This window comes from Bubalus kerabau, chromosome 1, assembly GCF_029407905.1.
Source record: "Bubalus kerabau isolate K-KA32 ecotype Philippines breed swamp buffalo chromosome 1, PCC_UOA_SB_1v2, whole genome shotgun sequence".
Lineage (NCBI taxonomy): Eukaryota > Metazoa > Chordata > Mammalia > Artiodactyla > Bovidae > Bubalus > Bubalus kerabau.
The window spans coordinates 185,788,599-185,805,537 of record NC_073624.1 but is presented as its reverse complement, the minus strand read 5'-3'; the positions used below and the strand labels follow the sequence as shown (position 1 = coordinate 185,805,537).

General features: G+C 52.8%; 1 protein-coding gene and 1 pseudogene across 1 annotated transcript in view; both read left to right on the top strand.

Annotated features, from left to right (window-relative positions):
• The first annotated feature begins 557 nt into the window (after positions 1-557).
• The window catches only part of MYO1F (myosin IF), a 36,961-nt gene continuing 20,579 nt past the window's right edge, over positions 558-16,939 (top strand). The window contains exons 1-10 of the mRNA XM_055545941.1: positions 558-683; positions 10,749-10,886; positions 11,354-11,443; positions 11,529-11,623; positions 11,995-12,082; positions 12,204-12,293; positions 14,247-14,378; positions 14,545-14,679; positions 14,938-15,070; positions 15,295-15,491. Coding sequence (XP_055401916.1) covers positions 681-683; positions 10,749-10,886; positions 11,354-11,443; positions 11,529-11,623; positions 11,995-12,082; positions 12,204-12,293; positions 14,247-14,378; positions 14,545-14,679; positions 14,938-15,070; positions 15,295-15,491 — 1,101 coding nt within the window. The 5' untranslated portion in view covers positions 558-680. The remainder of the gene's footprint in view (positions 684-10,748; positions 10,887-11,353; positions 11,444-11,528; positions 11,624-11,994; positions 12,083-12,203; positions 12,294-14,246; positions 14,379-14,544; positions 14,680-14,937; positions 15,071-15,294; positions 15,492-16,939) is intronic.
• Positions 16,091-16,178, top strand: LOC129642584 (uncharacterized; annotated as a pseudogene).

Below are 16,939 nucleotides of genomic sequence, written 5' to 3'. Positions count from 1 at the left end.
AAATGAAGAGAGCTGGGGCGGCTGGTGCAGTCATTAATTCTAGACGTAACATTCAAAGTCTGGGACCTTCCAAATGCCCCTGCCTCTCGGGATCCTCCACTCCCACTGCTCTCTCCCTGGCAGAAACGCACCTGATTCCCAAGGTCCCTCCTGGAAGAAGAACCAGCGGAAGCGGCTCCGGAAGTGAAAGTTTGCCCAGGGATGCCCAGAGCAGATACACATCTCAAGTGGGTCTGGAAGACTCCTAAGCAGCCCAGGACAGAGCAATCAGTCCGCAGCCAGCGGATCCTTGTCCCTCCTGCTGCAGCCACGTCCCGCGGGGGACGGGGCGGGACGGGGGGCGCGAGGGAGTTGGAGACGCGGTTTCCTGGGGTCTGGCAGCTGCTGCCTTCCATCCTTAACCTCTCCCTTCGGCCTCTGGGCTCCAGACCAGCAGCTCCCTCGGGCCCGTCTGGGCGCTCTCCCCGCCCCCAGGCTCAGCTTCCCTCCCCGGTAGCCGCGGGCCCCTCCCGCCAAAGGAAGTGAGAAGGGGGCTGTTGTAAGAGGAACTAGGGCCGGGAGTCTGCCGGAGGAGCAGGAGCAGGGCCATGCCCGAGCCGCCCCCAGGAGCTTCCTGAGCCTGCACCCCTCCCACGACCCCTCCAGGCACCTCCCCAGGGACCCAGACACCAGCCCCCACCATGGTAAGTCATTCAGGGTGGGCCCTGAAGTGCAGCAGTCGGGGGCACCAGTCAGATGGAAGTGCCTAGAGGCCACCACCAGAAAGTGGGACCATGGGAATGGGCACAGCAGACCCTTTGGGATTCTGCAGTACAGCTCAGGTGCTCCAAGCATCCCACACCGGGCACCAAGCTCCCATTGGATGGTGGACAAGATGCCAGGGTGGGGATGGGGCACCAAGGATGGAGCAGTAACCGGAGGACAGAAGGTGGTTTTGAAGGCTCACACAGTGCCTGCAGGTGCAGGGACAAACCCCTTTCCTGGGGCATGGGGAACCCAGTTCCTAGTCGAGTTTGGTGCCTCATCTCCGTGTGGCCTTGGGCCAGTCACTTCCCCCTCTGCGGGTCTCAGTTCCCACACATGTCATATTTGGAAGTCTCTCAGGATGTGGAAGGTGTTTGGGGGCTCCTCTCCATTGGAACCTTCAGAGGGTCTTGGGATCCAGCCTCTGTGAGTCCACCAGAGTTGGGAGAGAAAGCTGGGTCAAATGGGTGGTAGGTTGCCATGACGGTGGCATGCCGGCATCCCAGTGTGGGCGACAGGGTGGTTTGGCGGTAGTCATCACAGAAGCAGGAATGGGTGAGATGAAACCTTCCACACCACCACGGGTTCCTTCTGCTGGAGGGCGGCAGGGAAAAAACACTGCACCCAAAAGCCTCACCACCTGCTGAGACTGAGCTCTGATGATGACTGTGGTGATAAGGCTGTGGAGATGGTCATGGTCCTCGGTCTAGATCCAGTAGCATCATGTCACACACATGAAGAGGAGACTTGGCTGGCTATAAATGTCACACCTCCGTCCCCCGCAGCCAAAGTTCCATGGCTCTGCAAGCCACTTCAGCTTTCATTTTTTGTCAACCTGTCCATGAGGGCGTGTGGCTGGGGTCAGTCACAGAGCTAAAAGAGACAACTGCAGAGTTGCTGGCAGTTGCCGCAATGTGGAGGCAGGGGTTGCGAGATCACCCTATTTCAGAAAGCCAGTGATAAATGGGGCACCACGGGCCATGGACCCCTCTGGTTAACCGGCAAGCAAACCATCGACTAGAGCTCTGGGCTTGAGACGGAAGCCCTTCCAAGACGGAGCCAGGCCAGGAAGACTCCTTGATCAAAGAAGCACAGGAAATAATTTGATACTTCAGAGAAAAGCAACCCCTCCCAAGGAAACCATGTGAAATGCTGAGTCAATGATTTGCTTGGCCAACTGGGTCTGGGAAGGGAGAAACTCACCCAAGAGGATCATGAATTAAAAAAAAAAAAAAGAGTGGAATTTATCCATGAGGTTAATACCTCTGTCTAGAGGTGCTGACATCTTTCTGGAGGAATGCTGGACGCCAGAAAGAGGTGTTGAAAGATTCAGTGAAATGATGTTCGTCAAGTGCTTCACAGAGCACATAATGTGCTCCATACACCGCAGCGGCCATATTCACGGTGGGAGTTAGCCATGGTGATGGATGGATGTGGCTTCATTCTTGGCTCCTGTAGAAGAATTGGGCTGTTGATGTCATTGTTCATGATGGTGGTCATTGCTGTCCGTTGTCCCATGTTGGTGGTGTGGTGGTGGCAGTGATGGCTGCTTTTGGTGCCAGCTAGTGTTCAATATTGGTGGCTGGTGGTTGCTGGTTTTCCTCTGGAGGGTTGATCTCTAGAATAATGGCAGCTGGTCATCATTTGAAGTTGGGTGGTAACGGTGATGCTCGTTTGCTGTTGGTCATTCACTGATGATTTGGGTGACTGTCTTGGGACTGGTGGGGATGCACTGTTGGTTTGGAAAGGGGTACGATTGAAGGCTGAACTTCCTAGGTGGCTCAGTGGTAAAGAATCTGTCTGCCAACACAGAACACTGCATTCGATCCCTGGGTCTGGGAGATCCCCTAGAGAAGGAAATAGCAGCCCACTCCAGTATTCTTGCCTGGAAAATCCCATTTACAGAGGAGCCCGGCAGGCTACAGTCCACGGGGTCACAGAAGAGTCTGTGACTACTAGTTACGATTTAGTGACTAGACAACCACGACTGTTTCAGTGGTGGTAGGTTACCTGTGTTTGTTGATGGCTACTATTGTGATCATGGTTGTTACTGTCCATGGTGATTGGTTATTATGGGTTGTTGGTGCCGGTGGTAATGCGTGCTGATGGTGATGAGTGATAGTAAGGAAATGGGTGGTGGAATCTTTCGTACTTCTGTTTTATATTAGCTGGCATTAAGGTTATCAGCAGTTTCTGTTTGACTTCGGCTCAGGGGCAGGTAAAGGCAGCAATTTGTTGTCCTCAGTTGATAATGGTGGTGACATGAGGGTAATGGTGGTTGTTTTGAAAGTACAGATATGAAGCTGGGAGGCCAGTAATGTGGCTGCTTGATCCAGGGGCAGCAGTCACAGGGATGGACAGAAAAGGCTGGAGGCCAAGAGAGGGTGAAGGAAAAGGATTCTAGAAGGACAAGGATCCCCAGATGTTGGAGAATGGCCTCTGGTTAGGGCCAAAGAGCCTGAGACACCCCTCCCAAGGGAGGGGGAGACCTGAGAGCCGTTGGAGGTGAGAATGTTGTTTGCGTGGGGTGGAGGCACAGGGTGTGTCCCCAGAGCCCCACAGAGCAAGACCCAGGCTCCAAGGGCACATCAGGGGGCCAGGGTGGGGCCAAGGGCTGAGGGCGGCTCCAGCAGCCACTGCCACAGCAGCTTCACCTCACCACTGGCTGGCAACCACAGCACGCAGGACCCCGGCGAGGAAGGAAGTGGCTGTTTCGTTGTTCTCTCCAGTCTGGGGCTCTGCTCATCACCACCCAGGAGCAGGGAGGCCAGAGCAGTTGGTGCAGATTGCAAAAGCTCGCTCCTCCAGCCCTTCCTCCTGGCCCTGTGTCCGGAGCCTGTGGGATTGGCCAGCCTAAGGCTGCTGCTGCCACTGGCGATGGGGAGAGAGGCTAGTGTTTCCTCTTGACAAGCTTCGCCTCGTTGAATCTGCACAGCTGCCCATGAGGCCCATAGTCCTCAATGTTCCCATTTGCCCAATGAGAAAACAGAGGCAGGGAGGTTCAGCTGGCGGCCGGACAACCCAAGATAGTAGAGGATTTCAACCAGTGATCCCCAAGGTCACACTTGGAACAGCCACCTTGATCGACAACCTCTTCCTCCTCCTTCCAGCTGAGAAGCTACCTGGGGGTGTGGGCTGACTCCTATAGTCTAGATCTAATTCAAGCAACTAGAATGCTGGTGTGCCACACACACCCAAGGCCTTCTGGCCCATCGCTCCAGCTGCCACCACTGACAACATTCTGAAACATTCATGTTTCAAGGTCTATCTCCTACAGGAAGCCTGCTCTGATTGCCTCAGCCTCCTACAGGAAGCCCTCTCTGATTGCCTCAGTTCTTCTTCATGCAGTCTGATTGGGATCACTGTCTCCCCTGGACAACTCACTTCTGAGCTACTCAAGAGCAGAGTCTAGGCCTGGTCCCCACAGACCTCCATGCACAGTAGGAGTTCAGAAAGTGTTTTCACTACAGGGCTCCATTGCCCCAGCCCTTGGTTCTCCCTTCTTTGGCACCAGGGAAGCTGCAACCCCATGCCTCTACTGTAAGTTGGTGGAGGGGGGAAGCCTCTCTGAAGAGCTGAAGTTAGAGACTATGTTCTCTTCTTCTGTCCCAGTCACCTCGCGCCCCTGACTATCTTTCACAAGAACTCCAGCCTCTTGAGTCATATCTGACTTGTGGTCATCTGTGACCACAAGCTCTCTGTTACACCCTCACCCCCAAGGGAGGAACAAACAGCTTCAACTTGACCCTCGGAGACTTGGGGGACACAGAGAGATGGATACCAATGACACAGGATAGGAGGCAGTCTTATCGCAATGATACTTCATTCATTTATTTATTCAACAAGTGTACGTTGACCAGTTCCTCTATATTATCAAACGCTGACCACTTTCACTAAATGCTCTTGGGGACACTGGCTGCCGTTTCCTGAGGCAACCCAGTGGGTCTTTTCTCAGCACTGGCTTGTTTATTTTCCCCAGCAAGCCCACGGAGGAGATTTATTATGGCACCCGTTCTACAGATGGGGCAACTGAGGCTTGGAGAAGTGAAGTGGCCTCCCTAGGGTCCCATAGCCAAGTGTCAAGCCAGGCCTCACACCCAGTTCATCCCTTGCCAAAATTCTCGACTCTCCTCACACTATACCCTCTTGAGCAAAACCTCTCTCTCCACCACAAACAACCCATGGGTTTTTTTGTGTGATCACATAGAACTTCGCTGGATCCGGGAGTCCCGGCTTCCTGGGGCTGGACACAGAAAGAGGGACTGCTAGAGGCAGAGGCTCATTCCACTGGGTGGGGAAAGAAGGGAAGGACAGGAAGAGGAACCAAGTTCTCGGGGCCAGGAGAGCCAGCCAGACACAGCCAGCCTCAGGGCCTCTGACCTCAGAGAAAGGAAGTGGCCTGGAGTCTCAGCTGAGCCCGAGGGGGTCCCAAGAGCATGGAGATCAGGATGACCCCAAAGAGGAAACCCTGGACAGGACAATGTGTGTCTCCTCCCCATCCTCATCTGACCTATAGCACCAACCCTGGCCATTCCCGTCCCAGACCCGGCTTCCCTTTCTGCTGTGTGACCTTAGGGAGGACACCTAACCTCTCTCTCTGGGCCATAGTTTTCTCTTTCGCAAAATGGATCTAATCAGAGCAATGACCCAGGCGCGTGCCCAGAGGATGCGATGAGATAATTCATGGAAAAAGCTTAGACCAGAGTCTGGCACAAAATAAGTGCCAGTGGGGCATGAACTTTTGTTACCTATTGTTGTTCCCGGTTACCACCCACGCCCCACCCTTTGAGGTCTTCAGAGAGAGAATCCACTTCCAGTTCGCCCACCCAACCTCCCCACCCCGACTCAGGGAAAGGACAGCCCCAGCAGGTCCCTGAATGACACCACTTCATCTCCTGTATTTAAAATTTCATCGGCTCTTCTCACCAACACACCAGCTGGTCTCCTTATTTTAAAAACAGAAAATACACTCCCCTGACCCCTCTTCCCCACAAAGCCTATTTCCCTCTTCCCCTTCTTGGCCAGACTGTCCAAAAGCAGTCCTCTCCCTGTCTATAGCTCCTGACCTCCCAAGTTGAGTCCTGACCCTGAAGTATCCATGGGGGACCCTCTGAGCCTCCAGTGAGCGTAAAGTTCTTTAGCATCTGGGGGTCCAGTCGACAGCTCCCTGCTTCTCCAAACCGGCCACCCCAGGTCCTGGCTGTCTCCAAACTCAGCCTCTGCCGTGGGCATGCTTGCTAACCCCTCCACGCTGCTGTTTCCGAAACCTTGTCCTCCCCCACCTGCCCTTCCTGCTGTATCCCAGGGCTCTCAAAGCATCACACCCAGTTGGTGTTGCTCAGTGGCTGTCTTGTCCGTCTCTTTGTGACCCCATGGACTGTAGCCCGCCAGGCTCCTCTGTTGAGGGGGTTTTCCAGGCAAGAATACTGGAGTGAGTTGCCATCTCTTTCTCCAGGGGATCTTCCCAACCCAGGGAGAGAACCCACGTCTCCTGTATCGGCAGGCGGATTCTTTACCACTGAGCCACCTGGGAAGCCCATTACACCCCCTTGTACCAAACATCTTAGCAGGCCCCCTTGAAACACTGAAATGAAATTCACATGCAGCAAAACACACTAACTTCCATCTTTCAGAAACATTGAATGTGGTCCCCCGCAAGGCCGGGAGAGAGTCATTTAGAATAAAATGTGCACGAAAAGATGAAAGTGCTCAGGCCAGTGGCCCAAGAACTCTCACTGGAGTGGCCGGGTGCTCACACCTCAACACAGGCGTGTCTCAGCCCACGAGACAGCCGCACCCCAAGTAGGACACACACATTAACCTCACGAGCAACGTAAGCTTCTAAACACTGGATGCTTCTTTCTTTTTCTTACATTAGTTAATTTACCTCTTTATGGCTGCGCTGGGTGTTGTTGCTTGCGGGCTTTCTCCAGTTGCAGTGAGCAGGGGCTAATCTTGGCTGAGGTGCACAGGCTTCCCATTGTGGCAGCTTCTCTTGTTGCAGAGCGTGAGCTCTCGGGTGTGCAGACTTTACTAGCTGTAGAGCAAGATTAGTTGCCCCACCACCAAGTGGGATCTTAGTTCCCAGATCAGAGATCAAACCTGTGTCCCCTGCATTGGCAAGCGGATTCTTAACCACTGGACAACCAGGGAAGTCCTCCCACAATTCTTAAAGCACCCCCAGGAGCAGTATACCCCCAGATAGCACTCAGAACATCCAGATCGGGGATGGGGTTATGGAGAGGGATGCCCAGAGAGTTGGCAGATATAGAGGGAGCACTTGACCTGGCCTGGAATCAGGGAGGTCTTCTCGGAGGTGTCACCTGAGCCATGTCTTAAGGCAAAGATTAGCTTTTTTTTTTTTGGCTGCACTGAGTCTTTGCTGTTGCATGTACCCTTTCTGTAGTTGCCACGAGCAGGGGCTCCTCACGAGTTGAGGTACAAGGCCTTCTCATTGTGGTGGCTTCTCTTGTTGCAGAGCACAGGCTCTAGGCACACAGGCTTCGGTAGCTGCAGCAAGCAGACTCAGGAGTTGTGGCGCATAGGCTGAGTTGCTCCACAGCATGTGGGATCTTCCCAGACCAGGGATTGAACCTGTGTCCCCCACATTGGTTGGCGGGTTATTAACCACTGGACTGGTAGGAAAGTCCCTAGATTGGCATTATTAACCAGGCAGGAAGGATGTTCTGGGCAGAGGGCTCAACATCTGCAAAGACTTAGAGGCAAGGTAGTGAGGAACTGAGTTCTTCCTGAAGTCCTAGATTACTGGCACAGACTAGGTGCTCAAGAAATCTCTGTGGAGTGGCTGCATGGGGATGGCAGTGATGGGAAGCCGCCGACAGAGAGATGGGGTCATAATTGCCATTGGAAAAATTCACACTTGGGACTTGCCTGGCGGTCCAATTGTTAAGACTGCACTTTCAATGCAGGGGGCATGGGTTAAATCCCTAGTCAGGGAACCAAGGTCGCAAATCTGCATGGCACAGCCAATAAATAAATTAAATAACAGTAAGAATAATGAAAGAGTGTTCTTTTTTAAAAAAGAAAGAAAATCTCACTCTCAATAATCAGGCTAGAAGCAGTCTCAGGGGTTCCAGCCCTGCCCCTTCCTCCCTGCTACCCTCCCCAAGACACTCCCTCTTCTGCTTCAGTCACACCTCTGCATTTGCCCTGGCAGTTCACTCTGTCTGGTGAACCTTTTCTCCCTGTACTTGATCAAAACCCTTCTCAGCTTTCACATACCATCCCCAAAGCCCCCTGGCGCCCAGCCACTCACGACTGTAGATGCAAAAACCTGGCCTTCGCTGTCAGATGACTCCAGATTTGAATCCCACATCCTTGGAACCAGGTTAGCTGCATCCTTAGTCAAGGGTCAAATCCCTCTCAGGCCCCAATCTCCTTCCCAGACTTTACCACACTGAGCTATGACGATTGCCGATAATATGGGTGACACTTTGCATGGCTGAGTCCCTTCTCTGTTCACCTGAAACTATCTCAACATTGTTTGTTAATCAGCTATACCCCAATGCAAAATAAGTTTTTAAAAAAATTGGCAACACCTGCCTCCAGCATCGGGCATGTCATAGATGTTTGGTGAATGTTAATTCCATCAAGTGTCCCTCTTCCGGGAACCCTCCCCCTTCCCCACTTTGTTCCCCCAGAGCAGTTAATCTCTCTTATCAACCCTGGGAAGTAAGGCTGCTTCTCTCATTTTACAGATGAAGTCACTGAGGCTCAGAGCAATGTTAGGTCACACAGCCAGGATCAGAACGCAGATCTACCCCACACCCAAAACTAGGCTCATTTCATGTCTCTGGATATTCTTCCATGAATCCCACCCCTCCCCCAACCTCAGGGACTGTCAGCATGACCAGAATCTGAGCTAGCACCTCCCCTGCTCAGGAACCTTCTATGGCTCCCCAATGCCCCCTGGGGAGCACTGGGTGGAGACTGGCTTCTCATCTATCTCTGCCCTGGAATTGCCCACGCTGACCCTCCCACTTGATCTCTGCCTGAATCTCCTCCCAGATGGGCCCAGCACACCATCTCCATTCCCCTGGCAAGTCCTGGTCATCTTTGAAGACCTGACTTTGGTTCCCAATATCTTTGCTCTTGAGCTTCCCAAGTGGTGCTAGTGTTAAAGAACCTGCCTGCCAATACAGGGGACATAAGGACTGTGGGTTCGATCCCTGGGTCGGTAAGATCCCCTAGAGGAGGGCATGGGAACCCACTCCAATATTCTTGTCTGGAGAATCCCATGGACACAGGACCTGGTGAGCTACAGTCCATAGAGTTGCAAAGAGTCGGACATGACTGAAGGGTCTTATCACATATGCATTTTTGCTCTTGGGGGCTTCCTCTGAAGCTGGGTTTCTTTCTTTGCCCTTGTCCCTTGCCAGGCCCTCCCTGTGGGGGCTGAGAAAGGACTCAGTCCAAATCCCTGTTCTCCAGGAGCTCCAGGTCTGGGGCGGGTGTGGGGATTCCTGCAGGAGGGACACCTTGTCCGAGCATGAGTTACCAGCCAGGAGAGCTCCAGGTCACCACCGCTCTGTGCGCCAATCCCTCCGTGGCAGGGTGTATTGAACGGGGGCAGAGAGGGCCTGCGAGAGCCAGTGTGCTGAAGTGTTTAAGGTGCCGGATGAGCTCAGCTGGGCTGAAAGGAGAGAGCATTCCTGGCAGGCTTCCTGGAGGAGGAGTTTAAATGGGGAACCTGTGTCTGAGTCTCCTCCTTGGGGCCTACGGAAGGTGTCAGCTGATGAAAAGCTGAGGGAGAGAATTAAAAGGGAAAGTGGGAGCTTGGAATGTGCCAGAACTGGCTCTCTAAGGATGGAGACCACGGGAGAAGTGGTGGGAAGGCTGGGGGAGCTGAGGACCAAGGTCATAGCAGAGCACTGAGACATGGTGACTGAGAGAATCTCAGGGGGATGGGCCAGGAGGACCCCAAGGTAGGAGGAAGCAAGTGGGGGGAGAAGAAGGTCATCTTGAGGTGAAAACGTTGTTGTTGTTCAGTCACTCAGTCGTGTCCAATTTCTTTGTGACCCCATGGACTGCAGCTCGCCAGGCTTCCCTGTCCTTCACTATCCCCAGTTTGTTCAAACTCATATCTGTTGAGTTGGTGATGCCATCCAACCATCTCAGCTTCTGCTGCCCCCTTCTCCTTTTGCTTTCAATCTTTCTTAGATCAGAGTCTTTCCCAATGAGTCAGCTCTTCACATCAGGCGGCCGAAGTGTTGAAGCTTCAGCTTCAGCACCAGTCCTTCCAATGAATATTCAGGGTTGATATCCTTTAGGATTGACTAGTTTGATCTCCTTGCTGTCCAAAGGATTCTCAAGAGTCTTCTCCAGCACCACAGTTTGAAAGCATCATCAGGACTCACCCTGCTTTATGGTCCAACTCTCACATCCATACATGACTATTGGAAAAACCATAGCTTTGACTATATGGAACTTTGCCAGCAGAGCGATGTCTCTGCTTTTTAATACACTGTTTGTCATAGCTTTTCTTTCAAGGAGCAAGCGTCTTGGGTCAAATGCCAGGGAGAAATCAGGAACTCAGCCTGTTGCCAAGGGAGGGAGAGATGGGCTTGGGATGTGAGAGAGAGGGTGGGTGAGCTCCCCCATCAATCCTTCCCTGATCCCCTCCTCCCCTCCCACAGTCGCCAGATCCCCAAGCACACTCTGCCCCACTGGACCAGGCATCACCCTCTGCTCCATGGCAACGGGATACAAAGTGGAGGGATGCTGGTACCAAAAAGAGAGAGGGCTGAGGGACACATCCAAGCTGTCATTCTGTCTGTCCTCCTCTTTGGGGAGTAGACCTTGTCTCCCTCTCCTGTCGTCACAGAGATGGGGAAGGAGGGAGGGAGGTGGCAGGTAGGCAAGGGGACAGCATCAGAAGCTGATGATGTAGGTGAGCCAGGTGGGAAGAGGAGGAGTGCTGAGGCACCAGCCCCCACCACGCCCCCTGCAGGGGCTCACCATCACCCCACCGCCCCCACCCCCAGGGCAGCAAGGAGCGCTTCCACTGGCAGAGCCACAATGTGAAGCAGAGCGGCGTGGACGACATGGTGCTTCTACCCCAGATCACTGAGGATGGCATCGTGGGCAACCTCCGCAAGCGCTTCATGGACGACTACATCTTTGTACCCTGGGCCGTGGGCGGGGTGGGGAGATGCAGGACTCAGGGACAGGAGGACGACTGACCAGCGGATGGAGGGATGGTGGGTGGATGAGGGCAGGGGAGGATGAAAGAGAGGCTGTAGCACGGAAGGGACACGCATACCTGAGCACAGGAACAGAGTGGGGATGGGCAGCAAGAGCAGGGGGCGTTAGGACACAGGGGACAGCGGAGTAACAGTGGGGCTCCAGCTGGGGGTGGCCGTGGCTGTCACTGCTCCCTCTGCTCGGAGGTGACTCAGGCATAGCACCCTCTGTTCCCCTCAATCTGGATCCAGCTCAGTTTTTTCCTAAGACACTTGGAGTATCTCCATCTCTTCCTCCAAGCCATGGGGCTCTAGGAGGCCCCAAGGGAGCAGGAGGGGGGGACAGGGCCCCTTGAGGGACACAGCTTGCCAGGATGCTGCATGGCCCTTAACCACCTCCACCCCAGACCTACATTGGCTCCGTGCTCATCTCCGTAAACCCCTTCAAGCAGATGCCCTACTTCACAGACCGCGAGATCGACCTCTACCAGGGCGCGGTGAGGCGGGGGCCGGGTGGGAGCCACAGCCCCAAGGCCTCCCCCTGACCTTAGACCTAGGCTGAGCCCTCATCTCTCCCACCAGGCCCAGTATGAGAATCCCCCGCACATCTACGCCCTCACCGACAATATGTACAGGAACATGCTTATAGACTGTGAGAACCAGTGCGTCATCATCAGGTACAGAGTGGGAACCCCAGACCCTCCTCCCCAAGGTCCCCTCAAACAGCGTCACCACCCCAGGGAGGTTTAATTGGAATTCCGGATCCAAACAGAGCCTTGCTGTCCCTCTCCACCCCCAGCCCCACTCTACTTAGCCGCTCACCATCTGATCCATGACGTATTTTATGCGTTCATTCTGTTATTGCCCACCTGGTCCATCTAAGTGTCAGGAGATTTAGATCCATCTTGTTCACTATGGTATCCCCAGTAGCCTGGGCTATTGCTTGGCACCCAGTAGGCATCAATGAATGAACGATCAGAGCCCCAGCTGGAAAGGGCACTTCCTCCACCTCTGGTCACTCATCATCCTTTCCCTCACCCCTCCTCAGTGGAGAGAGTGGAGCTGGGAAGACAGTGGCAGCCAAATATATCATGGGCTACATCTCCAAGGTGTCGGGCGGAGGCGAGAAGGTCCAGGTAAGGCAAAACAGGAAGAGGGGCTGGGTCTCCTCACATGGAATTTCATCCCCTCACCTCCAAACTCCCACACCCCACCTCAGTCTGACCTCTTCCCGCCCCCACCTGCCTCTTTCCCCAGCACGTGAAAGATATCATCCTTCAATCAAACCCACTGCTGGAAGCCTTTGGCAATGCCAAGACAGTGCGCAACAATAATTCCAGTCGCTTTGTGAGTCTCTGTGGCCTCTACACTGTTTGTCTCTGTCTCTTTCCTTTATCTATATGCTCAAGAGTACAGGAAATACCTGCTCCTCAATGGGAGACTGGCTTCCTGTTGATGACCCCTCTGGAAAAAAAAGTCCCCCATCAGCAGCTCTATGGAGGCCAGGACATGTTCGTGTACCATTCTTGAATACTTCTCCCCTGGCTACAACTAGGCTATTCTGTTCCTACTTGCATTTCAGGTCCCTCGTTCATTCTTTCTTTCATCAAATGCTTCTTGGAGTCCTTCTCTGTGTCAGGTGCTATGCTGAGCCTAATGAAAGACAGGATAGATAAACGGACTTGGGCTTGTCATCATCTTCTGTCACTGTTTGGATGTATGGCTTGGACAAAAAACAACCAGTGTAACCTTGTGGGTCTCCTCTGTTGGAATGGGATGGTGTGGTGGCTCAGACGGTAAAGAAACTCCCTGCACTTCAGGAAATCCAAGTTTGATCCCTGAATCGGGAAGATTCCCTGGAGGAGGGCATGGCAACCCACTCCAGTATTCTTGCCTGGAGAATCCCATGGACAGAGGAGCCTGGTGGGCTGTGGGGTCGCAGAGAGCTGGACACAACTGAGTGACTAACACTTTCACTTTCATAGACTTCAATAATTTCAGTAAATGCTTGAACATGGAAATGGCTTAATGAATTCTGACACTAATGAGATTTTTCCCCTGGATATTATTATCTATAATATTAATTATATTTTATTTTCAAATATATTTTAATATAATTATATTTGAAGTATTTTCTCCAACATTTTAAAATTTTCATATACATGGAAAATCTAAACACCACAGTAAACACCTGTATGCTCATCTCCTAGATTCTACCATTAATATTTTACTATTCTTGCTTAATCATATGTGCATCGATCCACTTTTTTTATGCACTATAAGCTAAAACATCATACCTTTCCCTCAAACATTTAAGCATGCAGATGGTTAATCAGAGTCCAATATAAATTTGCAGCTCTCTCTCATTTCTTTTAAAGTTAAATTTGCATACAGCAAAATATGTAAATCTAAGGGGGACTATTCATTTAGACGAGTGTAGACACCCATGCAACCAACACTCCTATCAGTACACAGAATATCACTATCTCTGCAGAAAGTCTTCTCTTGTCTCCTTCTAATCAACCTCTACTTCTACCTTACACAAGAAGAAGTCACTCTAATTTTTTTTTTGCACCGTAGATTAGTTTTAATAGTTTCAGAATTTCATATAAATAGACTCACACAGTCTGTGTTTTCAGACTACTAATATACAGCAAAACATGGATGAACCGCAAGAACATGTAATTCTATTTTATTTTATTTTATTCTATTGCTGCTGTTGTGCTCAGTGGTGTCCAACTCTTTTGCAACCCCATGGACTGTAGCCTGCCAGGCTCCTCTGTCCGTGGGATTTCCCAAGCAAGAATACTGGAGTGAGTTGCCACTTCCTTCTCCAGGGGATCTTTCCAATCCCCTGGATCGGACCAGAGGTCGAACCCAAGGTACTTATGTCTCCTGCATTGGCAGGCAGATTCTTTACCACTGGTGCTACCTGGGAAGCCCCTTATTTTATATAGTTTTGGCTCAGACAGTAAAGAATCCACCCGCAATGCAGGAGACCGGGGTTCAATTCTTGGGTTGGGAAGATTCCCTGGAGAAGGGAATGGCAACAGGGCTAGAGGCCCCAGGTTAGGGCTTGAATCATCAAGGAGCGAGGAAAAGGTATTCCTGGCCCAGGACCCATTTTAAGCAAAGGCTGGAGGGAAGGAGCTGGTGAGAAGAACAGTAAGTGGAAGTTGGGGAGAGAAGAGCTACTTGAGGTCACTTGGGGAAGAAGGCTCATAAGACCCATCCCCTGTCCTTCCTCACCTGCAGCCCTGGGGCTCTGGGTAGGGACCGATGTGGCTTTCTTGGGTTCAGGGCAAGTACTTTGAGATCCAGTTCAGCCGGGGAGGGGAGCCGGACGGTGGCAAGATTTCCAACTTCCTGCTGGAGAAATCCCGCGTGGTCATGCAGAATGAAAACGAGAGGAATTTCCACATCTACTATCAGGTGTGAGGAAGGTGGCCATGGGGCTGGGGCAGAGGGAGCCTCACTGGAGCCCAGGGGGGATACCGCGGGAGGGTCGGTGTTTGGGAGCCCGTGATGGCGAGGACTCGGGGGTTATGAGGGCTGCACCTGTCCACCACAATGGGAATGAGCTTCACTTGCCCTCCAGCTGCTGGAAGGGGCCTCTCAGGAGCAGCGGCAGAACCTAGGGCTCATGACTCCCGACTACTATTACTACCTCAACCAGTCAGACACCTACAAGGTGGACGGCACCGATGACCGGAGCGACTTCAGTGAGACTCTGGTGAGCACCGTTGCCACTTCAGCCCCGGGAAACCTTCTTGTGTTACAAATTGGGAAACCAAGGCCCAGAGAGGGACAGGGACTTGCCCAAGGTCACACAGCAAAAAAAAAAAAAAAAAAAACAGCCAGGAGAGGGGTCCAGGTGTCCTGACCGTTCCCCTCGCCCCACATGTGTGTGCTGTGGCCACTGAAGCCTAACCCGCGGGTCGGCTGGAGGTCAGCCTTTGCACCACAGGCTCTGTGCCCCATGTGCCTACAGAGCGCCATGCAAGTCATCGGGATCCCAGCCAACGTCCAAGAGCTGGTCCTGCAGCTCGTGGCGGGCATCTTGCATTTGGGAAACATCAGCTTCTGCGAAGACGGGAATTATGCCCGGGTGGAGAGCGCAGACCGTGAGTGTCGGTGCTGCAGAGGGTGTGGTGGAGGCATGTGTGTGTGTGTGTGTATGTGTGTGTGTTTGTAAACTGCTTCCTCCCAGTTGTGGCCCCCAGAAGCTGAGGACCTAAGCGGACAAGATCGATGTCACGGGGCAAAAATGGGGAGAGATGGGAGCCCCCGTGTGAGGCCCAAGAACCCGACCGGCTGCTCCCTTTCTCCCCACCCCACCACCTGGCAGTCCTGGCCTTCCCCGCCTACCTCCTGGGCATTGACAGCGGGCGGCTGCAGGAGAAACTGACCAGCCGCAAGATGGACAGCCGCTGGGGTGGACGCAGCGAGTCCATTGACGTGACCCTGAATGTGGAACAGGCAGCCTACACGCGGGATGCTCTGGCCAAGGGGCTCTACTCCCGTCTCTTTGACTTCCTTGTGGAGGCAAGTGGGCTCTGAGGACAGGGGTTGGGGAAGACGGGCTCTGGGGCAGCACCAGGCCCAGGGCTTGGACCAGCAAGAGGGGGAGGGGAGCGTCTTGAGTGTCATGACCTCGCTAATGCCCAGCTTTGGGAGGTACCACATAGGGCAGGAGGTGATTTGATAGGAGATTTAAGGTCTTCCTTAAAAACTAATCTGTGGGCTTCCCTGGTGGCTCAGACAGTAGAGAACCTGCCTGCAAAGGAGTGAGATTTGGGTTCGATCCCTGGGTAGGAAAGATCCCCTGGAGAAGGGAATGGCAAGGCACTCCAGTATTCTTGCCTAGAGAATCCCATGGACAGAGGAGCCTGATGGGCTACAGTCTATGGGGTCACAAAAGAGTTGGACACAACTGAGTGACTAATACTTTCACTTTCACTTTGGCTGTTGCCTGGAGCCCAAGCAGGAGGGGGGCTATCGGAAATAGCCAGGCCTGGATCAAGAGGGGGGCTGCTGGGATGGAGAGGGGTGGGTGCCTTAGAGAGAGCCACGAGGGCGGCTGTCAGAAGGACAAAGTGATGGACCAGGTGATGGTGGATGAGAACAGGATTTGTCAAGGTCAAGAACAGTGACTAAACGTGCAATGATTGCAAACAGCAGCATCCTTGGTAGTGTAGGTGGCCTGTTGCCTAAGGGATCTTGGAGACAGTCCTTTCCAGGGGACATTCATGATGGACATGCAGCCCCCCCCCCCCACTCTAGGCTCTACACAGGTGTGCGAGGTGCTTTTGGAAAGCCCCAGGGCCCAGTGGCCAGGGTCCACCCTGGCCAAGTCATGATGTCCATCCTCACCAAGCTGCAGAATAAGGAGCATATGTTTGAGGCTCTCCACAGGGCCAAGTTCAAGTTCCCTGGCTGCCAGAAGATCCATATCTCCTAGAAGTGAGGATTTACTAAGTTTAATGCGGATGAATTTGGAAACATGGTAGCAGAAAAGCGGCTCATTCCAGATGGCTGTGGGGTCAAATACAGCCCTAATCACTGCCCCCTGGACAAATGGTGGGCCCTGTGCTCACAAGAGCCTGGGCACTGTCCCCTCCTGACTCGGGCGTGCTAAGTCACCTCTTTGCGACCCTATGGCCTGTAGCCCACCAGGCTCCTCTGTCCATGGGATTCTCCAGGCAAGAATACTGGAGTGGGTTGCCAGTTCATCCTCCAGGAGGTCTTCCCAACACAGGGATCAAACCTGTTTCTTGCACTGATAGACAGATTCTAGCGCCACCTGGGAAGCCTGCTCTTTACTCATGCCCACCAATAAATCCCACTTTCCTGTCAAAAAAAGAAAAAAGGATTGTGACTGTAGTAGTCAACACTCCATAGCAATTAATGCATGCCAGCTATGGTTCCATTCTCCATGCATTGATTTATTTAATTCTTAAGAAAAAGCCCTCTAAGAGAGATGCTACTGTGAA